Source organism: Symphalangus syndactylus, chromosome 17 (assembly GCF_028878055.3).
Source record: "Symphalangus syndactylus isolate Jambi chromosome 17, NHGRI_mSymSyn1-v2.1_pri, whole genome shotgun sequence".
Classification (NCBI taxonomy): Eukaryota; Metazoa; Chordata; class Mammalia; order Primates; family Hylobatidae; genus Symphalangus; species Symphalangus syndactylus.
In genome coordinates this window covers 97891573-97916845 of record NC_072439.2, presented here as the reverse complement: position 1 = coordinate 97916845, position 25273 = coordinate 97891573, and the positions used below count along the sequence as shown (strand labels likewise).

The 25273-nt window shown below is 37.4% G+C and overlaps 1 protein-coding gene, 1 long non-coding RNA gene and 1 pseudogene across 2 annotated transcripts in view; 2 read left to right on the top strand and 1 right to left on the bottom strand.

Annotated features, from left to right (window-relative positions):
• LOC134732864 (succinate dehydrogenase [ubiquinone] flavoprotein subunit, mitochondrial-like) overlaps nt 1–15676 on the top strand; it is a 41945-nt pseudogene extending 26269 nt beyond the window's left edge.
• Nucleotides 1–25273, bottom strand: part of LOC134733199 (dynamin-like 120 kDa protein, mitochondrial) — a 77987-nt gene that overhangs the window by 2330 nt on the left and 50384 nt on the right. Inside the window, 13 exon segments of the mRNA XM_063622131.1 lie at nt 2693–2803; nt 3587–3684; nt 4979–5095; nt 6861–7001; nt 10260–10339; nt 10823–10931; nt 12582–12734; nt 14741–14906; nt 20858–20934; nt 21603–21669; nt 23776–23889; nt 25146–25203; nt 25206–25217. Of these exon segments, the coding sequence (XP_063478201.1) occupies nt 2693–2803; nt 3587–3684; nt 4979–5095; nt 6861–7001; nt 10260–10339; nt 10823–10931; nt 12582–12734; nt 14741–14906; nt 20858–20934; nt 21603–21669; nt 23776–23889; nt 25146–25203; nt 25206–25217 (1303 nt within the window).
• Nucleotides 21669–24981, top strand: LOC134733248 (uncharacterized). Its single transcript, XR_010116750.1, has 2 exons — nt 21669–21996; nt 24177–24981. It is a non-coding gene; the product is annotated as an uncharacterized lncRNA (long non-coding RNA).

Genomic DNA, 25273 nt, shown 5'->3' with positions numbered 1-25273 from the left:
TTGTTTCACTGTCTTGATAATTATATCACGAGGGATATAAAAGAAATATATTTGTATACACTGTGGCAGTGATATACCTCTTCCTGTAACGGTACTAATTTAGCATGAAATTATGAACCAGGGACTTGCACATGTTTGCGGAAGTAATTCTAACAATCCTGAGAAATGACCACTCTAATAGTCATTTTACAAATAAAAAAGCTAAGGCTCTGGGAGATCCCCTGCCGAAGAGGACACAGCTAGTGGGAAACAGCAGTTCAGATTTGAGCACTCATCTTCTACGCTAGCACAGACTCAACTATATTGCCAAGGTGGCGTGAAAAAACCAACAGTGACAGAAAATGAAAATAAAAGTTAAAATGAGATATCTTGCAAAAGAAGAATATTTAAAGGAAGAAAGAAAAGGAAAGGAGAAAGCAATGCAGAGCTTAGATTATTCCTAGAGGGAGAGAATGAGACTACAAGGGCTGATGACAAGGGGAGACCACGCTGCACAAGGACAGGGTATAACATAGAAGAGCCCTGCCTGGTTTCTTCAGGATATTCCTACTGATGGTATTGCAATCATACAATTCAGCTCAGAAACTGCTTTTAAATTTGCAGAACTTCTTCCTAATTTATTAATAGTATCTGCTTTTTTTTCTTTTAGATATCAGAGAACTAGTAAGACAGCAAATTTAAGTACACATTGAAAGGAAAAAACACTTTGTTACACGAAGCTGAAGTAAGGGAAACTTGTAACAAGACAGGCTCAAACAGAGGTACCAACTACAGGTATTTTATTTTTATTTAATAACAATAATGTTTCACTGATTTCCTTGAGTTCTCAAAGATCTAAGTAAGTTTTAGTATGCAATCCTATCTTAAAGCTAGGAACCTACAAGAAAGAACCAAATATCCCCCCAAACAGTGACAAAGTGATTATTAGTAGGGCCAAGCTAGGAGGGTGGGAAGGGGAAGCCATGGTAGCCTCCTGTAGGTGTTAATGCCTGACCTGGGTTTCAGTGGGTTCACATGGGGCTGTTGGTAGCCCGGTCCAGTAAGGAGAGTGTCTCTGCAGGAGGGCGGCCTGGTACAGGCTGGTGAAGCACAGGCAGGGTAAAGAGGGTATCTCCACAAAGGCATGGTCTGGCTTCAGGTGAGGAGGGAATCTGTGTGGGGTCGGGCAGGGGCTAGCAGGTGGGAAGGAGGAGATGGGGAGGCACCTGGCACAAAGCGTCAGAGCAGAGCTCAGTAAAAAGGACTCCATGAAGAAGAGCAACCTGGCATGGATGTCAGAGCCCAGACAAGGTAAAAGAAGTGTCAATGCTGGGTGCGGCGCCATGTGGTGGCCTGGTATGTAGCGTTGAGTCCAAGCTGGGGAAAAAGAACATTTCTGCAATGGAAAAAGACACGTCCTCATTCAAGTTTGGTTATGTATAGGAGGACTGACCAAAATACGAAAATATATTAAGGATACTAGAAGCCTCTTTTCTATCAATCAGGAAAGGGAGTGACAAATATCGAAAGGGAGAATACTAGAACAAACCCTGTAATGCTGGATTAAAATGGGAAGTATCAGCATCAACTCAGTTTTTAATATATAAATATACACATGATTTAGGCCGGGCGCGGTGGCTCACGCTTGTAATCCCAGCACTTTGGGAGGCCGAGGCGGGTGGATCACGAGGTCAGGAGATCGAGACCACAGTGAAACCCCGTCTCTACCAAAAATACAAAAAATTAGCCGGGCGTGGTGGCGGGCGCCTGTAGTCCCAGCTACTCAGAGAGGCTGAGGCAGGAGAATGGCGTGAACCCGGGAGGTGGAGCTTGCAGTGAGCCGAGATTGCGCCACTGCACTCCAGCCTGGGCGACAGAGCAAGACTCCGTCTCAAAAAAAAAAAAAAAAAAAAAGGAATACAGATGTCAGTGTGTGCATATTCACCTGCACATACACAAACATACACAACACTTACTTCCTAGCTCTTTCCACTGAGAAACCAGGGAACAGTGATATTCCAATAACAGTGAGCATATATAATTTCTAGGTCTCCATTTCTAAACACTGTTCTTCAGAAAAAGGAAGCTGGGTCAGGTATTGAGCCTGGGACATCTTGTTATATGGAGGGATAACACTGGGACAACGGGTGAAACTTGAAAGGGGTCTGAGAATTAGATATTGTAATTTATCAGCGTTTGTATGAGAAAATCTGTTTCTAAGAACTATACATGAACCTACTTGGAAGTGATAGGACTTAAGGTCAGCAACTTACTCTCAAATAGTTCAGAGAAGAAAAAAAATTCCTTGTAACTTTTTTTTTTTTTTTTTTTTGAGACGGAGTCTCGCTCTGTGGCCCAGGCTGGAATGCAGTGGCGCAATCTCGGCTCACCGCAAGCTCTGCCTCCCGGGTTCAAGCCATTCTCCTGCCTCAGCCTCCCGAGTAGCTGGGACTACAGGTGCCCGCCACCACACCCGGCTAATTTTTTTGTATTTTTAGTAGAGATGGGGTTTCACCGTGTTAGCCAGGATGGTCTCGATTTCCTGACCTTGTTTTCTGCCCGTCTCAGCCTCCCAAAGTGCTGGGATTACAGGCTTGAGCCACCGTGCCCAGCCCCTTGTAACTTTTCTGTAAGTTTGAGATTAAATGGATCAACAAACAGATGGAAATGAGAAAGGTGGAAAGGTAGTAAGGTAGACGGCAGGAAGAACTACTTACTGAGGTCTTCTGCCAGCTGAACGCGTTTACCAGTAAGCAATTTAATCTTCTTCTCACCGTCTTCAGCAAAATCTTCCAATACCTCTTTAACATTTTTCTCTAATAGCCTGTTTAGAGAAAGTTAAAAAACCTGAGGAGCATCATTTTTATAAATGAATAAAGATGATAAAATTAACCTATATATATGAAGAGTAAATTTTTTATCACATTAGAACTATTGCTAAGTTAATACTTTTCATAGTCATAGAAAATCTCTGTTATACAGTAGTTTTATCAGCATGAAACCTATATAGTCTCAGAGAATGTCATATTCTTAAGCTATAGACTTTAATGGAAGCGCAGATTTCCCAAATAACTAGGTGATACCTAGGAGTCCATTCCCAACAGAGTTTCATGCAATGAAAATAAACTCCTGGTATATTTTATCACCCATCTTTTCCAATTATGATTTATTTTAAAAGCAAATAATAATTTCTTTTTCTTTTTTTTTAAAGAGACAAGGTCTTACTCTGTCACCTAGGCTAGAGTGCAGTAGTATGATCATAGCTCATTGTAGCCTCAGAATCCTAGGGCTCAAGTGATCTTCCCACCTCAGCTCCCAAGTAGCTAGAACTACAGATGTGTGCCACCATGACCGGCTAATTTACTTTATTGTTTGGTAGAGTTAAGAGTCTTGTAATGTTGCACAGGCTGGTCTCAAACTGCAGCCCTCAAACGGTTCTCCTGCCTCGGCCTCTCAACATGCTGGGATTACAGGCATGAGCTACCACACCTGGCCAGTTTTTCTAATAAATCTATTTTAGGGAAGTATTTTGGCATCCTTCTATTAAATATGGATATTACCACTATTATTATGTAATGTCAAAATAAGACTGCAGTCCCTACGTGGCTTACCTTCAATATTTGTAAGTTGTTGCCTTAAAGTATTTGTGGTGATAGCAAGCATGCGCTGTATATGCCAAAACAAGACCACATCATTGCATTCCAACTGAAACATTAAGCAACTAAGATTACCAGATGCAAAGTTAAAATGAAAACTGTAATCGTAAACACATACAACTACTAGAACCAGTACATATGTCCTAAGCTTAAAAAGTACCCAGATTTACCTAATGCATATACTGTAGATGTAAGCTACGGAATCCTTTCTGTACGGAGCCATGAAATTCTGCATAATTTGGCTTATATCTGTCTGACACCTAGATAGCTTTGTTTCCATTCTAATGACAAAGCAAATAAGCTTAAGTAGTAGAAAATTCCATTACATGTATGTAAGTTGAAATTCATAGCATATACCCTCCATTTATATTTAGTTTCAGCTAACCATGTTTATCTTAAATACGTCCTTAGGTTAACCTCTTGAGTCTGTACTCAAGCCATTTTTAAAATTAAGCTGTGTGAAAATAAATTGATGTATTTAAAAAGAAGCTTGTTCTATAGAAGGCAGTTTCTACAGAAGTTTCTTCTTTCTACAGAAGTTTCTATAGAAAGAAGTTCCCTCCACAATTAAAATTATGAAAAAAAGTTGCCACTTTTAATTAGGTGTATTTAAATACAAACTTATTTTCATCTACTGAAAACAAAAGAACAGCATGTTAGAAGTCTCAATTAAATGAGATTGTTGATTAACTGAGCTTTTTCAAAAGGATATTTAAAAGCATTTTTGCTTCTAAGAAAATGCTCAAAATATATCAGCCTGGGGCCACCTAGGGGTTACTTTAAATTATGAATCATTTTAATATAAGAACTTCATGATTATTTAAAACAAGATTTAGTGATATGAAGAAATAATTATGACACCTGAAAAAGGCATGATAAAAATTGTTTTGCAGTACGATTTCCATTATGCAAATGGATGGTTATGTTACATACACACAGATACACACACACTTTCTCTTTCCCTCTCTGTCTCCCTCCCTGTGTACAGAAAAAGTTCAACAGAAATACATAAAAATGTTAACTAAAATTCTTATAGGTCAGGGAATAAGGGACTATTTCCTGTTACTTTTTTTTTTACTATTTATATTCACACTTTTTTTACTATTTATATTCACATATTCTTATAAGCATTGGGGATAATATGCATGTAAAATGTAGTTACGAAGAAAGTGGCAAATATCTTTGAAAAGATAAGAGTTAGATTATTCTTTATAAATTACACACACTTTTTTTCCCCAGATGATCAAAGGATTTAAAATTAATGCTTAAGCTAAAGTTTACTTTTAAGCATATTTTAACAACTGTTGCTTAAAAATATTTCTCTTTGTTTTTGGAAACCTTACCTCAGAATCTACGAAATGCCTTTGGTAGTAATAAAAACCTCTTCGACAAAGGCTACAGTGGTTTAGAGCTGTTTTTAAAAAATGTCTTCTATAAACTTGATGCCAAGTATCCTTGATCTAAAATGAGAAAAGAAAACAAAGCCCAGAGTTACTGTATATCCTTCATGTTGATCAACCACACTCTGAGTTGTACAAAAAACTTATTTACCAAAAAAGTTAATTAAAGGCAAAAGCAAGGTTATTCTTTACAGTTATTCAAATTTTTTTATTCACTTTTTTAAGACAAAGATTAGATTTACTACTACTCTGACCCATTACCAGTTTATGTACTTAAAAATTAGCAATGACTTAAAACAAATGCTGTTATTATAATCAAATAATCATCTTGTGGAGTAGACAGGGTAGGTATTATCTTCCCCTAGTTAGGGGTGAGGAAACCAATGCAGAAAGAGGTTGAAAGCCTTATCTAAAAACAGAGTTAGAACTTAAGAAGATGGTCTCAGATCATGTCTATCAACTCAACATTTCCTTTCTGTTTATAAAATTTTATTGCTACCATACCAGTATGATCCCTATCACTTTATTACTAGATAGTCTGTCCAGTATTCTTTAATACCCTCTGTCCTTTTCTGAGCAAAACAACAATAATGTTAACTAGAACAAACATCAACCCCTTTTGATAGATGAGGAAAGTGAGGTCAGAAAAGTGGTATCAATTATTAAAGGACATATTATTAGCTAATATAATGGAAATACACTAGAATTCACGTGTCCTGACATCTAGTCTATGCAATATTCTTCTCGTGGTACTTTGCTACTTATTTTATAGCTTTGCAAAGTGCACTGAACAAACTGTCACTTAAAAAACCTGAGGTTTTCTTGGTCTTACAAACTAATGGGCACAGTCCATCCATTGCCTAAGACATGAGCAAAAACTTAAAAAAAAAATCACGTAACATCTCCTCTCCCACTCTGAAGAGAAAATCCCTACTGTACTCACCAACGTGCCACATAACGTTGAAAAGTGTCAAACTGAACATAACTTATTGTTAATGAGAGCTGGGACCGACAAGAATAAAACCTAAATCCACATTCAACTCAAACAGCTCATGTAATCATTAGCTTTCATCTCATTCCAATTTATAAATAATGCTAGATGTACATAACTGCTTTGAGTTTTACCAATTTTATTTTTATTTTTTTACTTGTTCTGACCTCTGGTGGAATTTAAAATAAGTATACTCATCCCTCAAGTACAGAAACATAAATAGCACATAATCTTTAAAAGAGTTTGTGTGGCTTTGAAATTTGTTAATGAGTGATTGCTTTCCCCACTAGACTTAGCATCATGAAGGTAAGCAAAAAGTAGCCTCAAGTGTAGACTATTTTTATTCTCACACTAACAAAAGAGGAAAATGGAGAAAGAACTCAATGGTCGTATCCAATTTAATAAAAACATTTTTATTTTTTCTGAATCCACTCACATCTAACTGAGTTACATTTGACTGTAAACCACACACAAAAACACATATATGTGCCATTTTTAAACAGAAATTCTATTTTGCAATCTGAAACAGTGTGACGTGGGCCAAAGGTCTAGGGTGGTTTCATCCCATTTTGCATGAACTGACTTGACCACTGAACTTGCCAAAGTAAATTTCTCCATTTACAAATTAAAGCATTACCCTTAAAAAAGCAATACTGAGAATAAAATTCCTTCTCTTCACGCAATCAAAATGACTAAGCTTTTACTGTCAGCAGATGTACACATGACAGAAGTCAAACTAAGCACTTAAACATCTAACTAACACATGTAGTAACATTTACTGCAAGAAACAAATATTAAGGAAGCAGTTTCCTGCTTCTCAGCAGTATTTATTACCAAGCTTGGATCTACTTCTACTCCTCGGGATTCAAGGTTCTTCCGAACTGTGGTTATTTCATCACTTGCAAGATAAGCTGGGTGCTCCTCATTACATTTCAACATCTTCTCCAATTCATTCTTGGTTTCATTGTGAACACACTTTAAAATGTTTAAAAAAGGACTATGTTTAGATGGTTCATAATTTGGCTCTTGAAAAAGTCTCAATTTTAATAAATATATTACTATTGCATAAAAGATAACATAAGCTTAATCGCAACAAACAAGAAAGAAACACAAGAAAGAACACAGCACCCTGGCCTATGAATATGGTAAATGGCCTATGAACACAGAAGAATTTGCCTTATGAGAGGGGAGAAAACCCAGGGATTAGGCCTTGTTATGTATTTACTTTTGCTGAAATGTTTTTCCTGTGGAAGTTACAGCACCAGGAATCTTACCATGTATTCTCTTTCTTTCTTGACCATAGGGTATAATTTGAATTTAGGAAAAAGCACCCTGAATGCATGGGAAGAGCTGATGTTCTAAAATGCTTCATATCTAAGAACTATACTTAAGAACGAGATTACTGTAAGGACTTAAACCTGTTGACATGTTTCTTTTCCAATAAATATAAAATGCATGGTTTCAGTTTTAAAAAGCTTTTTCATAAAAAATGGTACTTCAGACTGCTCCTGTGAGGTATCCTTCTTAAATTCACTTCCAGTCTCTTCTCTGTAATTATTCATAATCTCTTTACCAAAGGAAGAAAACGTACATGCACTAGTTATGTTTGATAACAAGATTCTTATACTGTGTTAATCTTGTCATTTTTCAAACCTCCACTCAAAATTGTACGATAGAAGAAACTAGCTTTAAATTCAATCATTACCCTAAATAAATTACTAGAATAGAAAATCTACCACAGCTATGAAACTGAGTGGGTTTTTTTTTTTGCCCCAAACTCTGTCACAGCTATGAAATCTGGGTAGACAAGATTAACACATAAATGCAAACAATTAACTTGTAAATGGAACTACTAATTAATACTCTCTGAAAACTAACACTTTAGAAAAAAGAGCATTTGATAAAGAGGAAGTTCACTGTTTGCTTAAACATGTACTATCCAGTCTGAGATGGAAAGGAAATCGCTGGTGATGGTGTTCCCAAGCTCATCCTGCCTCGTGTTTTACTTCCCCGTTTCTACCCGTCATTTGACTGTCACCACACTTGGCCATTAGAAGAGAGAACTGCTCTTGGATCTATCCTGACCAAAATTTCCATTAGTTCGGCTTAAACAAGGCGAGAATGTTTCAAAGAGATGAATTTTCCTAGAAAATAACAAAAGAAACACAAAAGCACAAAATACTTTTCAGAGAATGGATTTCTCATCTTTAAGTTTCTTTTCCTGCCAAATCCTGTCATTCAGCTAAGTAAACTTACAATGTGAGACCTAGGGATATTCTCAAGCTCCTCTAGAATCTATGTCTCACTGTAACCTCCAGGTATGAGGTTGAAAACACTTGTTTCCAACTGGGAGTGGGAGGGATAGAAAGGACAGAGAAGGAGAGCTTGACTCAGTAGTCTGACATGAGGCTAGCTTTTGAAGGAAAAAACAAAACAATATATAAACACCTCCCCGGGTGATTCAGATGCCCCTCCCTTCTATATTCCAAATTATGGCCTCTGTTCTACAGTCAGCCTGGGTCTCACACATGCTGCCCTGAAATCCTGCGGGGAGAAGGCTCTTCTCTAAAGGGTTTCCAGATTCCTCTTCTAGGCTTACAGACCCTTTGCACTGACTTTAAGGCGAATTCCTTTACTTCTCTTGAAGGGATTCCCCTATGGGTTTAAGTTCCTGACAAAAATAACTTACGAGCAGGAATCATTTCTTTCAGAGTGTTTGGCCAAAGCACATTTACCACCAGTCAGTTGCTGAGGCAAGTTCTGCCACCGATTGTTCTAGAGACTTTAGGCCTAATATCGCTAAGTCTTGAAGGCCAGATACCATTTTTCTTTTGCAGTTTATCTCCCTTACAGCAGCTCTTTCTAATCAATGCATCTTCCTCTATCAAAGTCAGAAACCTTGGATGGATCTCTAGAAATTCTCTTCTGACAGACCTCCTCCTCTCAGCCCATCTGTAGAGCAGAGATAACCAATGCAACCTGAACACACGCATGACCCAGTCACTAACTGTCTCCTTCCTCAGCTTCTCTTCAGTCTCTTCATGGCTCATTTTTCACAAAAGTCATTACCAAAAAAATAGTAAAAACACACAGAGAAAAAGAAGACTGTCTCTTCACTATTTTGAGGAAAGTTGAGATTCACATCTGATAGAGAACTTATGAAACAAGAAATGTTGGAAACTAGGAAAAAAATAGGATATAGATTATACAATTAACAGTATTTAAAATGAAAATGAAAATATAAAATTAATAGGGACATCGTATTTGGTCAATTTTTATTCTCTTTGTCTCCTCTGTTTTTCCATTACTTGATCTCCTTTCTCTAAATGAATTCAAGGAACAAACAAGAAAAGAAAATGGATTGGATGCTAAATCTTTTTCGTCTTCATTATTTCATTAATTTATGTATTTTATGTAATTCTATATTCTATTTATGTAATTTATGTAATTCTATATTCTATTTAGATTCTTTCATTTAAGGAATGAACAAGGAACGACACAGTGGGATAAGACTGAATGCTAGATAGGAAAAGAAGCTATAAAAATCAGAAAGGAACAGGGGTGGAGGTGAGGGGTAGGGACTTTAATGGTAGATATAGATAATAAAATAAGGCAAGAAAAATTGTTATCTTTTCCCGCCAATCATATTCATCGTACATCCTCTGAAAACCTTACCATTTTTTTCTGTTCACGAGTTTTTTTCCCTGCAGCTTCAATCTCCCAGGCTGAAGCAATCCCTCCCACCTCAGCCTCACTAGTAGCTGGGATAACAGGTATGTGCCACCACACCTGGCTAATTTTTTTTGACTTTTAGTAAACAGGAGGTCTTGCTATGTTGCCAGGCTGGTCTCAAACTCCTGAACTCAAGCGATTCCTCTGACTTGGCCTCCCAAAGGGTTGTGATTACAGGAATGAGCCACCGTGTCTGGCCTGTTCATAACTTTAATCTTCCTTTTTACCTCAAACAGGGAATTGAAATGAACAAAGTAATCAACCACAAAAGGGGCATGTTTCATCTCTTGTCTTTTAACAACATGGCTACTTCACTTAAAAAAAACTTTCTTATGTAGTTTATTCTTTATTCTAAAGATTCATTATATTTTAGAAAGTATGATATAAAACATTTAAAATTCCTGAGACTGGTCTAGAGCCACAAAAAGGTTATATTTTAAAGCCTGAATTAAAATGAACAAAATTATATCATCATAAGACTAGAGACTTGTTTATTTTTACCTGTTCTTGGGTCCGATTCTTCCAGTATAACCACCTCTTTTTCCAGTCTGGACCCACCATGTTTTCAATTGCATTTTCAGCTAGAAAAAAAAAATTTATCAAGAATTTTATCACTTACACATACACAAATTATAACTAGTAATGGTCTTGCTTTCTTAACTATTTCAAAGTGCTATATCAATATGAAGGCAGTTGAAATAAAGGAAAAATCCCACATGACTGATCTGGCACATGTGTAAGAGTTTAATTATATATGTGTTTATGATACCTAAAAGTATAATTGCTTATAAAATTCCTGTAAGTACAGTAGGAAACACACTAAAATATTCTGCATTATAGCTTTGTAGAATATAAGTGCATATAAGCATCATGTGTCCATTTTATTCATTGGTTTTAGTAGCTACAAAGCAGTTGACTAAAAAAATTCCACAAATAATATTCGACTATAGTATTAATGATAAAGACTTTGAAATGTTCAATGTATTTCTACAAATGTTCACTAAAGTTGGATGACTCCTTCACCACTGTGAACGCAGAACTCAATAAGCCATGTCTCTACTTACTATCCTTGAGATGAGCCTGCAGAGCCTCTTCCATAAAATAAATAGCTGCATCCCACTGCTGTTTATCAGATGTGGATCGGTCTTCCAAAGCATTGTGTTGAATAACCGTCTAAAAATAACAAGAAGAGAAAAAGCCAACTTGTTTTACATCTCATCATTTTAGTAGTTTTATTCAAATTGACAGCTTAGTAAATATGGAAAAATAACCATGTATATAAACCAGCATAAAAATATATCCTTCCTATAAAAATGCATAAGCTCCTTTTACTTGCCTGCTTATTTGTCAGCTTGCTATCTAAAAAATAAAGAGTGGAGATTCTCTCCTGGCCCAAATTAAACAAGCTAACCATATGGGGTGTGTGGGTAATATTACACATTTACATTATACAAAATATTACAAATTTAACTACATGAAATGCAACATCTAGAAACCTAAAATTCAGGGCTTAATAATTCAGATCATGATGTTCATCGCTCCTTTTTGCCATATGACCTATATGTTAGCCTTTTCAAAAATGAGGAGAAAAAAATGAATAACCATTATTCTCAGTGTTAACAGCAATGAAAAAAGTAATAAGGTAGACATTTAAAAGGTCTATACCATCATAAAAGTTATTACAGTTGAAAATTGGCTTCCAAATTTTATAATTTTTGGATGAATAAAAATGAAGCTATTTTCTCAGTAAGCCAGTCTTAATAAGGCATTTAACAAGAATAAATACAGTTTTTTTTTTTTTTTTTTTTTTCTTGAAACGGAGTTTTGCTCTTGTTGCCTAGGCTGGAGTGCAATGGCACGATCTCGGCTCACCGCAACCTCCCCTTCCCGGGTTCAAGCAATTCTCCTGCCTCAGCCTCCTGAGTAGCTGGGATTACAGGCATGCACCACCACGCCCGGTTAATTTTGTATTTTCAGTAGAGACGGGGTTTCTCCATGTTGGTCAGGCTGGTCTCGAACTCCCGACCTCAGGTGATCCACCCACCTCGGCCTCCCAAAGTGCTGGGATTCCAGGTGTGAGCCACCACGCCCGGCCATAAAGACAAACACTTCTTTAAAATAAAATTATAATTACAACCAGCTCTGCATTTTCCCAGAAAATCGCTCAATCCTGTAATTCAACAACACCTCTAGTAACTCTCTGAGCACAGCAGGCACTTAACAGATTTGATGTTGGTAGTGAGAGCATTCTACATAACAAAAGATTTATCAGGTGGTGTCAGGAACCAGGCTTTGCCATTAGAGAGGGGCTTGAATCCCAGCTCTGTCAATGACAATAATAGGAGTGGTTAAGAATTAAATCAAATAATGCTTGCAAAATACCTAGCAGAGTTCCTGGCACATAGTAAGCATTCAATACATGGTAGCTGGTGTTACGATTTTAGGAGTCTAACATTTTATAATCCACTGAAAACCAACGCATTTAGTTCCTTTTATTATCACAGAGGGTGAAATTAGAAGCACCTATCTACAGATAGGCCCATAAAATGGCTAATAGATGACAATTTGTAGAAGTTTATGGGAGTCTGTTTACTGCAAAGTTTTACTTTTTTCTGAAACGATAGCCATGAAAGAAACAGCAACAGGTGATTTTAGAAGGGCAGAGAAATATTAAAGGGCAGATTACAGATCACAAATCTGTTTCTTCATTATTTTTAATTCAGAATGTAATTTAGTCATATAAAAAGTCTCCTATGAAAAAGTATCAATTTGAGAAGTTATATAAAAATATGAGGCTGATACCTCAGTATACAAACAACATACCAAGCTGTCCTCCGCAAAGTCATTCCACTTGTGTCGTTTAATACTTTCTTCCTTAACGGCCTCTTTAAGTTTATCAAATATGTCATCATGCTCTTTCCCTTTGGGTTCTGTCATGAAGCGGGAAAATTCTTCTTGTAGGGCCTCCCAAGCAACCTAGAATTATTTGAAAGAAAAAAAGCTGTATTATTACTACATACTTTAATGGTTAACATGAAAAATAACACATGAGCTCAAGCCAAACAGATGTGAGCAGCTTATCAGAAAATATACATGAAAACTACATTAACAAAAAGGCAAATATAAACTATGATGTAGAGGTCTCACACGGGTTGCTGGGGACAGATATGGCTTCCTGATATGTTTTCCTAGACATGTATAGTGGTTCTCATTTTTAAAATTGCTCGCCAATATTTAAAAATTGAGAGATTTCATATAAAAGTCTGCATTTACAGCTTCTCTTGAACTAACTGAGAAGGGCATACCCATATTCCTACATGACACCACCTACTGTAGCTGAACAGTACTGTCTCTTCAAGATAAGGTATGTATTCTAAGCCTGCCACCCAGGTTAGTTCATTTATTTATTTCAACCTCTAAGGCATGAGTTTGCCTGCTTCTTTCACACTGCAAAAAGTTTTAAATGTCTTAATGATTCAGTCATCTTCATAGCTTTGTCTTTAAGCAAAGATATGAAGCAATGCACCAACACTTTCAAACGCAGCTGAAGAGTATTCAGCTTTGTATTATAGCTAATTCCTAATGATCTGAACGGTGAAAGGAAGAGCACAGTGTCAAAAATAATGAAGAACAAAATCTGCTTATAACTAAGTGGGCTTTTTAATGCTGGATTTTAGCTCTCTCTCATTTTAAAAAAGAAAGTGACTGTCCAAAAATATGGAGTGAGTGGTGGGGCGAGTATTAAGATCCATGTTTCCCGACCTTCTCACCAGATCTACATTCTTTCCATGACACCTAGTGCTGAGGGACAGAAAGCAGCAGTGGAAAGAAAAATTGATGCTTTCATAACCACTTCCACTGCTTGAACCTTAGGATGTGAAAATATCCTATCATGGGACAGGATGCAGAAAAAATGTTAGTGCCAGCAATGAGAGCTACTGAAGGGGTAGCAGCAGCTCTCTAATTTCTTCAGGGGTAAATGTGTCAAGAACTGCCAGGGCTCAGCAATGTGCAACTTAGGCAGGGAGGCTGCTAGAGTTCTTAGAAGGGGCTTGAAGAAATTGAGAACAGAGGTAACGAAGTCAAGACTGGAGCAAGATAGGAAAGGGGTGAAATCACATCTGAATAATTAGAAACTGACACTGCCTTTAAGATAGGTATAAAACACGAAATTACTTTTAACATGGACTTCAATTTTGTGAGCGACCTCACACAGAAGCACAGGACACACTGACTCTTAGCTTGGACAATCACTGTTTACGGGGTGATGTACATGACGGATCAATTCAGATGATGATGATCATGGTAACAGCAGGTCCATTTCCTGAGCAGTTACCATGGGCTGGGCATTGTCTACGTATTTTACATATAATTACTTATTTAATCCTTACAACAACCCTGTGAGGTAAGCAACATTATTGTCACCATTTTATAGATGAAAAAACACAAAGGGAAGTTAAGCAACTAGGTAAAGGATCATACAGCTATTAAGTGATAAAGCCAAGATACATGGCAGCAGAAATAGATTCTTTAAGGCAGTTTGTTTTTTTTTTAAATAATTCCTAGTTTAATCTTCTGTCAGGATCCTAAGAAAATGAAAATTTAAGTATAACTGAGCTCAGATGAAATGCTTGATCTATTAAGTATTTTCTTTATGGAATCTCTATAATCCACAGAATCCACAGAAAATGTTCAAAATATTTCACATTCAAGCAAAATTTGCTTGTTAAATATTGTCTTTGGAAGAAGTACGAATACCCTCAGGCCAACACCATACCAATTAATTAGTAAATTTTTATACCTTTAGTAACTGGTAGCAACATTAAGGTTAGTCCCAAAACAGAGACGAGGAATAAAGAATAAATGAGATATAAAGACCCAAAAGAAAGATAGAGGCTGTGATGGGAATAAAATCTAAAATTCACAGCTCCTACTCCCTTCAGATAATGCTTCTTACCCATTTAATTAAATTATATCCTAACCTCTACTGCTTTATTAGGAAGCTGTTTATCAGTCCACTGTTTAAGCTTGATATCCACTGTGGTATTAAAAGTTCCTGAATTCATGGTCTGTGCAGCTGGAAGGTAGATGTTTTCAATCACATGAGTTGATACTCTTTCCCACAGAGATTGTTGAAGGATTTCCTCCCTGAAATAAAAAAGTATCAAAAGCACCAAATCTAAATATAATATTGTTTTTAAAAACAGCTTGACTGAAGTATCATTAACTTATAATAAACTGTACATATTTAAAGTTTTGATAAATTTTCACGTGTATATACCCGTAAATCGCAGCAGTCAAGATAATGAACGCATCCATTATCCTCAAAAGTTGTAACCACTGGAACTGCTTTCTGTCACTGTGATTAGTTTGTATTTTCTAGAAATTTATATAAATGCAATCATGTGGCATATACTCTTTTTCTTTCTTCTTCCACTCAGCATAATTATTTTGAGGTTCATCATGCTGTTGTATGTATTAATATTTCACTTTTTTTTTTTTTGAGACGGTCTTGCTTAGTTGCCCAGACTGGATGGCTTACAATGGAACATTCATGGCTCACTGCAGCCTCAACCTCCTGGGCTCAAGCCATCCTCCCATCTTATCCTCCCGAGTAGCTGGGACTACAGGTGGACACCATTATGCCTGGCTAACTTTTTAGAATTTTGTAGAGATGGGGGGTCTCACCATGTTGCTGAGGCTGGTCTTGAACTCCTGGGCTCAAGCAATCCTCTTGCCTTGGCGTCCCAAAGTGTTGGGATTACAAGTGTGAGCCACCGCATCTAGCAATATTTCACTTCGTTTTATTTCTGTGTAGTATTCTGTTGCATGAATGTGTTTATCCATTCATGTGTTGATAGACACTTAGGCTGTTTCCAGCTTTTGGCTATTACAAATAAAGCTGCTATGAGAATTCACGTATAAGTCTTTCTTATGGACACACGCTTTCATTCCTCTTAGGTAAATACCTAAGAGTGGAATGTTTGGATCATATGGTAATTACATGTTTAATGTTTTTTTTTTCCCCAAAATATTTGCCTCATTTTACATTTCCACTAGCAGAGAATGAGAGTTCTAGATCCTCTACATGCTTGTCAACACTTGGTATAGTCTGTCATTTAAAATTTTAGCCATTTTAGTAAGTTTATAGTGGTCATCGTGGTTTTACGTTGTATTTCTTAATGAGTGATAATTTCGAGCATCTTTTCACGCACACTTATCTGCCTAGTATTAACACATACTTCATGTGTTTATGGGAAAGTCTGAGACTAAGAACTTCTTGGTATAAATATGACAACTTATCAGATCACAGCATAGAGATGTTATAGAATGCTGTTAGATAAAATTTTTCAGTAATTCATGATTAAGGTAACAATGTAAAAGATGCATAATCATGCTGAAAATTCTGCCTTGAAAGACATCTTAAAAGAACATGGGTCACTAATAAAAAAATATAACTATTTTAATTTGAAATCTCAAGAAAATATTTCTTTGGGTAATAAACTTATATCATAATAGAATACAATACAAAAAAAAACTCTGCTTATCAGGGGATCCTTCTTAAGAGTAACCTCAACCCTTTAGGATATAATCACAAATCTCAGGGTAGCAGAAACATCCTGCTGTCCAACAGCCCAGCTGAACTTCTCTGGTGAGGAGAGTCAACATCTCCTACCCTCCAAGACTATTGACTAAACATTTTGTGTAAAATTAAGTCTACTGAATCAATCAACACAGATCCTGGTTTCCCACTGCTAACTTTCAGGTCACTTTCCAGTTACAACCAGTAAAGAAAACAGAGTCTGAGGAGGATATACGACTGGGGCCCAAAAGGACAAAGACAATTTAGTCACTGAGTGAATGACAGAGAGTGGGAGAATTTAAGGAGCGAGATGAAGAAAAGCAGCCTGTCAGGGCCTCCTCTTGAGATACCACTTTAAACACAATCTCGAGACTACTGAAAGTTGAACTGAAGACCAGATCCAGCCTCTGACCTCCAGGGCTTTTTTCTCGTCCTGCTTCAGAAGACACATAGTCTGTTATTTTTCCCTGGAGTCTGTGGGCCAGGAATCCATATCCCTGACACCCTTTTTAAACTCCTGGTTACCAAATCCCGAGAAGCTAAAGGCAACTTTCTCAACGGAGGTTGCTGCTTTGACATCCACGGAGGCAGCTGTTACCACTTCTCCTTGCCCAGCCTCTCCTGCCTTTCATCGTCAAGCTGCTGTCCTCCGTCCCAGACTCCCACTGCTCCCCTCCATCGCAACAATTTCTGTTGTGCTCCTATAATAACCTATAATGACAAATCATTTTACACTCTCATTCTCTTTTCCTATTCTTTTTATCTCCAAACCTTTCCTTAAGGAAAGTGATTGTCCTCTGTCCTCAAATTCTGCTGAGAGGAAGCTATTCAGTAGTTGAATGGCCTTCAGAGTTAGAAAGTAGAAGCTAAGTCCTCCTCACCCCAGTCTGTCTTCTGAACCATCAATTCTCAACGTTCATATAAAAACCCTTATACTGTGAAGCCACTCCATCCAGTTATGCTTGCTGCTATCATCTAACAATTTTCCCAGCCTACATTCTATGTTTTCGTTTGTTTGTTTGTTTTCAGACAGGGTCTTACTCTGTCACCCAGGCTGCCGTGCAGTGGCGCAATCTCGGCTCACTGCAACCTCCACTTACTGGGTTCAAGCCATTCTCCTGCTTCAGCCACCCAAGTAGATGGGATTACATGTGTGCACCACCATGCCCGGCTAATTTTTGTATTTTTATTAGAGACAGGGTTTTCAGCATGTTGCCCAGGTTGGTCTTGAACTCCTCAGCTCAAGTGATCTGCCCATGGGGGCCTCCCAAAGTGCTGGGATTACAGGCATGAGCCACCGTGCCTGGACTATATTCTGTGTTATTATAGGTGACTTCTCTATTCCAGGTTTTGCCATCAACCAGGGATAACTTCTACTAATACACAAAATATAATTAACAAAATATAATAAAGGTAATAGTTTTATTGCCTTCCTTATCTACACTTTACCTACATTCCACTTTAATTAATGAAATACTTTTTAAAATGGATCTTTTTAATTTTAAAGTAGAGGACTATTATAGTCCTTATAATAATTTCAACCAACACAGAAAATGTAAGAAGTACACCATAGTTCCTCTTTTATGAGATAACCACTATTTATGGCTTTATTATTTAAAAAATTACATCTACGTTAACTATTTGTGTGGGTGCATTTACACAAGTGGTTCATAATTATACATACTGTTTTATAAATCCTTTTTTTAATCTAAAAGTATATTGTAGTTTTCCGTGTCAACATCCTATACTTTTCAAAGGCCACTTCTATCCATAGAGCAGTAATCTGCTCTATATAAACCAAATACTACATAATCCCAAATGGGAAACATAAATTGCTTTCCATTTCTTCACATTTATTTAAAAAACCAAGGTGAAAGGTCTTATGTGTTCATCTTTGTCAAATATATCATTATTTGCATATATTCCTAGCAATGTAATTACTGAATATAAACATACTCGTTATTTAATAGACTCTTCATTATCTACACAAATCATCACTAAATACTGTCAATTCTATCTTTTAGGTAACCTCTCAAGTATCTCACAAGTGTCTCTTCTCTACCTGTATTACCACTAACTACCCAAGTTTAAGCCACGATCACATCTTGCCTAAATTATTGCAACAGCCAACTGCCTCCTTGCTTAGTTTTCTCTGCCCGTATTCCATTTTGCCTACTACAAAGACCTTTCTAAAATGCAAACCTGACCTAATCCTCTTCAGTGACCATACATGCTAAGCTTCTGAATATGGCTAATAAACCCAATATTTTGCGTACATCTACTGTTTTATCTCCTGCCTCTTGCCCCCATTTATGTTAAAGCCACAGGACATAGCTACCTGTGTCGCCTTTCTTGTTCTCATCTCCTGGCTCTTACCATATTCCTGCCTCTGCCTTAACACTTATTCATGTTTTAAATTTCAAATTATGATATTGCAAATCTTTGATTTCTGAAGTCTGAGAATTTCTAAAAATGTACCATAGTAACATTTTTAGAAAAAATGTAGTTCTGTGAAGCTAGCCAGCTATCCTTCAAGAAAAGATATGTCTACATTGATGGTCACATGATGTTAATGATATCTAGATATCTCCTTCTGAATGTCAGTGATTCCTTCTTGAAAACCAGGCACAGCGTAAAAATGCTGAGAGCCTATTTCCTACTATAATGTATTATATGTCAAATCTATACCCCTAATAACCTTCCTAAAACTTAACTGAAGGACAGTGGAATGTCTACAAGTAAATAACAAACTGTCATATTATGACATAAAATACTTTTAACACTTTCCAGATAACCAAATATAGATCAGTCTTATGACTTAAATAAATGTAAACATTTTAGGCACTGTCCTAAAATATCACATAGGATTATTCAGCAAAAAGATACCAATAAAAACTTCAAGAGAACATCAACTATGTCACAATAATAAAATATTTGGAAAATATTTGGGGTGTAACGCACTTGAATCCAACGTGGTATGAACAGCTAAGGCTTGGACCTGCTATTCTGATTTATATTTGTGTTAACATGACATTTTTTCAGCCTCTACAGGCTGAAAAAACAGAGAATCATATATGATCCAGCAGTTTACACAAATCAATCTCTAGCAGCCAGATGTCCTAGTTCTGACCCTTGCCTTTTCAATGGGCAATCTGGTGGTATGCGTTCACTGTCCCTTCACAATTCTCTTCAGTTACCTTTGTATTAAATAAATTACATTTATCTTCAAGGCTCACTTTAGTGAAGAAATACTTTGATTTCAGGGTTGCTCTGTCCAAACAAAACTAACCTTTCCATTTGATTATACCAAAAATTAATTTATAGAAAGACCACATTTTCTCCCCATAAACAGCATTATTAGTTGTTACACTTTACATATCACTTTTATATACATTAAATACCCTCATACAATCTAGCAAGGCAATTAGTATTATATTCAATCTGTAAACCTATATATCTCTTTGTAACTTCAAAGCTGACTGACACAAAGCCATGGACCTGGGCTAAGATAAAAATAAACATAAGTTGTGTCATAACAATGTTTGATTAATCAACAAGAATAGATAAAATTAGATCTCTTTTTTTGGATAAGGAATGGAGATTAAAAACAGGCAAATGTGGACTACTTGAAGACAGAAGAGGTTTCACCACTGAGGAAGAAAGGACGGAAACGAGGAAACTAGTGATGTTGAATTCAAATGTACAGACCAGATACTACTATCTAGGCTCACTTTTGATAACCTTTAACTGAGTGAATAGACTAGGTACAGAAAATATTTACAATGAATGGCAGTGAGGATAGTTCTGCTCCAAAAATAAATTCTTAAAAATACCACAGTCTTCATTAGAAAGATAATTTCTGCATGAGGAATTTGTTAATTAACATGTGACTACAAAAATGTCAAGGCTATTTATACATAGTTTGTTTTACCGTGTCTCATTCCACTGAATTTAGGAATGGCCAAACTTACATAAAATATAAACTGAAGGTAACGGTTTACCTTAGAAAAGATTAACATAAAAATTTTTCAAAAAGGTGCATTTACTTGCTATTTTTAAAAATCTCAAGTATTAATAGCATTAAGTTCAAAATGTGATTTGGATACAACATATTAACCACATGTTACAGAGAGCACTAACTGTTCTTACTGAGAATGGAGAACCTGAACATATATACTAACCTCCCTTTATAAACCAATTTTGACAGGTTGATATTTACCTAAAGTACAATTTGATGAAACTTTTGCCCAAATGATTTTACAGAAATCATGATTATGTATTTATTAAGTGTAAGATAAAGAAAAGGCAAAGAAAATCAAGATTGAAAAAGAACATGAAGAAAGTCATCTTCCAGAAATGGTTAGACTACAAAGGTAGTCAAAAAAACACACTATTACGTTTTTGCCTATGAGCCAAGGCAACAGTAAATCATTGCTTTATCAATCTAAGTTTTAGCATTTCATTATAACCTGTATAGTAAAGTCTTTCAGAAAAGAGACTAATATCAAATACTTACCAATGTTTTGGTGTAACCTGGCTCAGACTGATAACTTCATCAAGGATTTCATTTTTAGCTTTTCCAAATGGTTCATTCTAGGCGATATAAATACAAGTAAGTAAGATTTCCGTAAGACAGTAAATTTACCCCAGCATGATTTTCAGAGATAACCAAAGGGAGGTTTTTGACAGGCTACTAGGCTGAATTTGGGTTTAAATATACATGACTAGCAAAAATGCACTTCCAGTGTTTTTTTTTAGGAATGCTATTATCCAGATAAGGACAAAGAAACCGACATTAATATCTACCTTCTCAATTTTGAATGCAGTTTTTCACATAACACTTGTTCACGTTTACGTGAAAGGATCAATACGTATTAATTTAGTACATCAGTAACTACATATTAATGCTGTGTTTTATTAACTAATGGGGATTTTAAAATCAAGGAAAAACAATGTTTAATTCCCACTAAATTACATGAATACACGAATTCTACAAAACCTTTAAAGCATATTCATTACCTTCTCAGAAAACACTTTCAACACTTGTTTTGACATCTTATAATCCATTTTTAATGTTATATAAGAAATAATTTAAATTATTGTAAGAGACAACTGCTCCTAGAGATGTATTCTTACAAATTAGTAGTTACAGTCAAAACCAAAGTAATTTAGCTTATCAGATGTTTCTCTCAACATAAATTTAGTTAGCACACAACATTAAATTAAGATATATATAAAATACATGAGTATCCAAATATTACCCGGTCAAGTTCCCGCAGGTGAGGATAGTTATTCTTCCATTCAGTTTCAAGGTTAAAACGTGTTGCTGAGGAAGAAGGAAAAGTTCAAGTTTGATGACTCTCCTTTCCAGATGTAGTGGTTAAAATACATATCCTTTGTATTAACTGAATTTCTGAGAGTGTGCCTATGACCCCTTAATACTCTGGGATCTCAACATGTCAGAATTTCATTTTTGCAATAGCTTTCAAAACCATTCTCCCTGATTCTAGTTTCTCCATGTTAAATCCATTAGCACACAGCTGAAGTAGTTTAGTACCATAGAGCTGCTCAGAGAATGGACTCTGCAGTTGTACCACCAACAGCCAAATCCTGGGCCTATTACCCATGCTGTGTGACACTGGATAAGTTATTTGGGTAAGTTACTGTCTTCTGTTTTCTCTTCCATAAAATAGAAATAAAAGTAATACAAGGTTGCAGAGGGACTAACTGGGATAAATAGGTAGGATCAGGTAGGATTTACATATGGGAAAAGAGAAAGCAAATATATTCTCTTCAGATAAAAGACACTGAGCAGGAAAGTGTGGGATTCAGGAAATGGTACCACGTAAATAAAGTCCAGAGGGCTCTGCTTCCCAACACATCTGCTCTCTTCGCCCTCAACAGGGTGAATCTGAATTCTCTATAGTTTATTGTGTACTTCCAAGCACTAGCAAACGTTCTCATCTGTTTGAACTCTGCAAATGTGTTCCTAGAGATGTTTCCTCTGAAAGGAAAAATCTTGCTCTTGTATAACAACTGAAAGTTTGTATTCTTCTATTTTCCAGATATTGTCTAATTGTAAATGAACTACCAAGCAACAGTTTTTTTTTACTGTTTCTCTTGTGTTTTTTAATTTTTTTTTGCACACAAAACAATAAACATTTTCTAAAAGTGCATACAAACAAAAAGATGCATATCAAACATATTAGGAAGGTTGCCCATGGGAAGACGGGGAATAGAAATGGGGGGTGGGAATTAAAGAAAATAAATGAGAGAAGGACTTTGTATGGATCAATGATAATAACTCAATCCTCTATTTGACAAAGAAGAAGAAGGAAGAGGAAGAAAAAGAAAGTGGGACAAAGGATCAGAAAGGGAGGAAAATAGAAAAAATTAGAGTATGACTACAGGGTAGACCTGTTTTGTTGTCGCTTGGTTGGTTGGTTGGTTTGTCAGTTGTATTTTTCATATGTTTTGCCATGTTGGCCAGGCTGGTCTCTAACTCCTAGCCTCAAGTGATCAACCCGCCTCGGCCTCCCAGAGTGCTGGCACTACAGGCGTGAGCCACCACGTCCAGCCCCCACATTGCTTCTGGCCTCCGTGGTAGACCTCCCAGACGGGGCGGTCGGGCAGAGGCGCTCCCCACATCCCAGACGGGGCAGCCGGGCAGAGGTGCTCCCCACATCCCAGACGGGGCGGCCGAGCAGAGGCGCTCCTCACTTCTTCCCAGACAGGGCGGTCAGGCAGAGGCGCTCCTCACTTCCCAGACGGCGTGGCCGGGCAGAGGCGCTCCTCATTTCTTCCCAGACGGGCCGGCCGGGCAGAGGCGCTCCCCACCTCCCTGACGGGGCGGCGGCCAGGCAGAGGCTGCAATCCCAGCACCCTGAGAGGCCAAGGCAGGCGGCTGGGAGGCGGAGGCTGCAGCGAGCCAAGACCACGTCACCGCACTCCAGCCCGGGCAACACCGAGCACTGAGTGAGCGAGACTCCGTCTGCAGTCCCAGCACCTCGGGAGGCCAAGGCGGGCAGACCATTCGAGGTCAGGAGCTGGAGACCAGCCTGGCCGACATGGCGAAACCCCGCCTCCAGGCAAAGGAGAAAAACCAGGCAGGGGTGGTGGCGCGCGCCGGCAATCCCAGGCAGCCCGCAGGTCAGGGCAGGAGAATCACGGGAGCCGGAGGCAGGGAGTCTGCAGCGAGCCAAGTGTACTCCAGCCTGGGCCACAGAGGGAAGAAAAGAGAGAAGAAAAGAAGAAAGCAAGGACGAAGGAAGGAAGGGAGGAAGGAAGGAAGGAAGGAAGGAAGGCAGGCAGGCAGGCAGGCAGGCAGGCAAGCAACTGTTAAAGGAAAGTAGTACAGAATCGTATGGATGCTAAAGGTTGCCAGCTAATAAAATGTCTTAATTTGCTTGCTTCTTTAAAAAATCCAACTTCCCTTTGAAACTATCAGCCTGTTGTTCAACGGACTCTCGTACCATTTTCCAAAAGCAGTCTGATACTGCAAGGCTTAAATTTCTTGTAGTCACTTGGTGTGCCCTTAGCATGCTTGTCCTATTAAAAAAAATAACAAGAGCTAAACTATATTAAAATGACAAAAAGGACAACAATACTACCACCAAGTCTGTGAATGTGCTTGCTAACAGCCACTCTTACCTTTTATACCAGTGCTGTTTAATACAAATTTATATGATGAGGGAAAACATTCCAATATGGTAGCTACTGGCACACTGGATTACTGAGCCCTTGAAATGTGTGGCTAGTTTAACTAACTGTATTTTTAATTTTATTGAATTTTAACTAATTTAAATTTAATGTTATATTATTATTATTTTTTTCAGCTGGAGTCTCGCACTGTCGTCCAGGCTGGAGTGCAGTGGCGTGATCCTGGGTCACTACAACTTCTGCCCCCGACCCCCTCAGGGTTCAAGCGATTCTTCCGCCTCAGCCTGCTGAGTAGCTGGGGTTACAGGTGCCCACCGCCACGCCCAGCTAATTTTTTTTTTATTTTTAGTAAAGATGGGGTTTCACCATGTTGGACAGACTGGTCTCAAACTCCTGACCTCAAGTGATCTGCCCGCCTTGGCCTCTCAAAGTGCTGGGATTACAGGCGTGAGCCACCATGCCTTTAAAAAGAACATGAAGAAAGCCATCTTCCAAAAATTAATTTAATTCCCGCTAATTTAAATTTTAATAACTACACAAAACTAGTGATACCACATTAGACAGCACAGTTCTACGTGTTGTCAGTGCACTCCCAAAGCATGTAAGATTATGGTTTGCAAGAACTATCTTGACTTACCATACTAACCTAGAACAAACACACTTTTCTATTTCCAGAAACTCGACATATAAAGTTTTAGTATACAGTAATACAACTGGCCTTTAGCTCTTTTTGCTTATCTTATCTCCTGTCAATATCTATCTAGGGATACTTCTTTGACAACCCCACTCCAACCTTCCCTAATACTGTAAGAGAAATATGTACACATATTTAAAAGTGAAAGTGTCAACTTTCTAAAACCACTTTATAAGTAAAATAAAGTAAGAGGCAGATATCTATGTTGTCTTTCGGTGCCCACGTCCAAGGAAGCATGCCAGTATGTATCGTACCATGTAATAAACTGCTCTCAATTCTGTCAAAAAGTAGCTAAGGACTTGTTTATTAGATACAGTTCACTACTTGGGAAAAATCCTAGAAATCCGATGTTAAACTAATGGTTATAAAACCTGATCTTTTAAGTGAAAACAGTTCAATTTAAGCTACTCTCCTACTGTAAAATGTTTAAATGTTTTAACAAGATACCTACTTTAGGAGCTTTGAATTCTGAAAAAACTCTTCTTCATATTCTCTTATAGCTTCAATCTTTCAGAGCTGTTCCCTGGGGAAGAATGATGGTCAAATTTTCACCAACAAAATTACTCTTTATTATTTGAA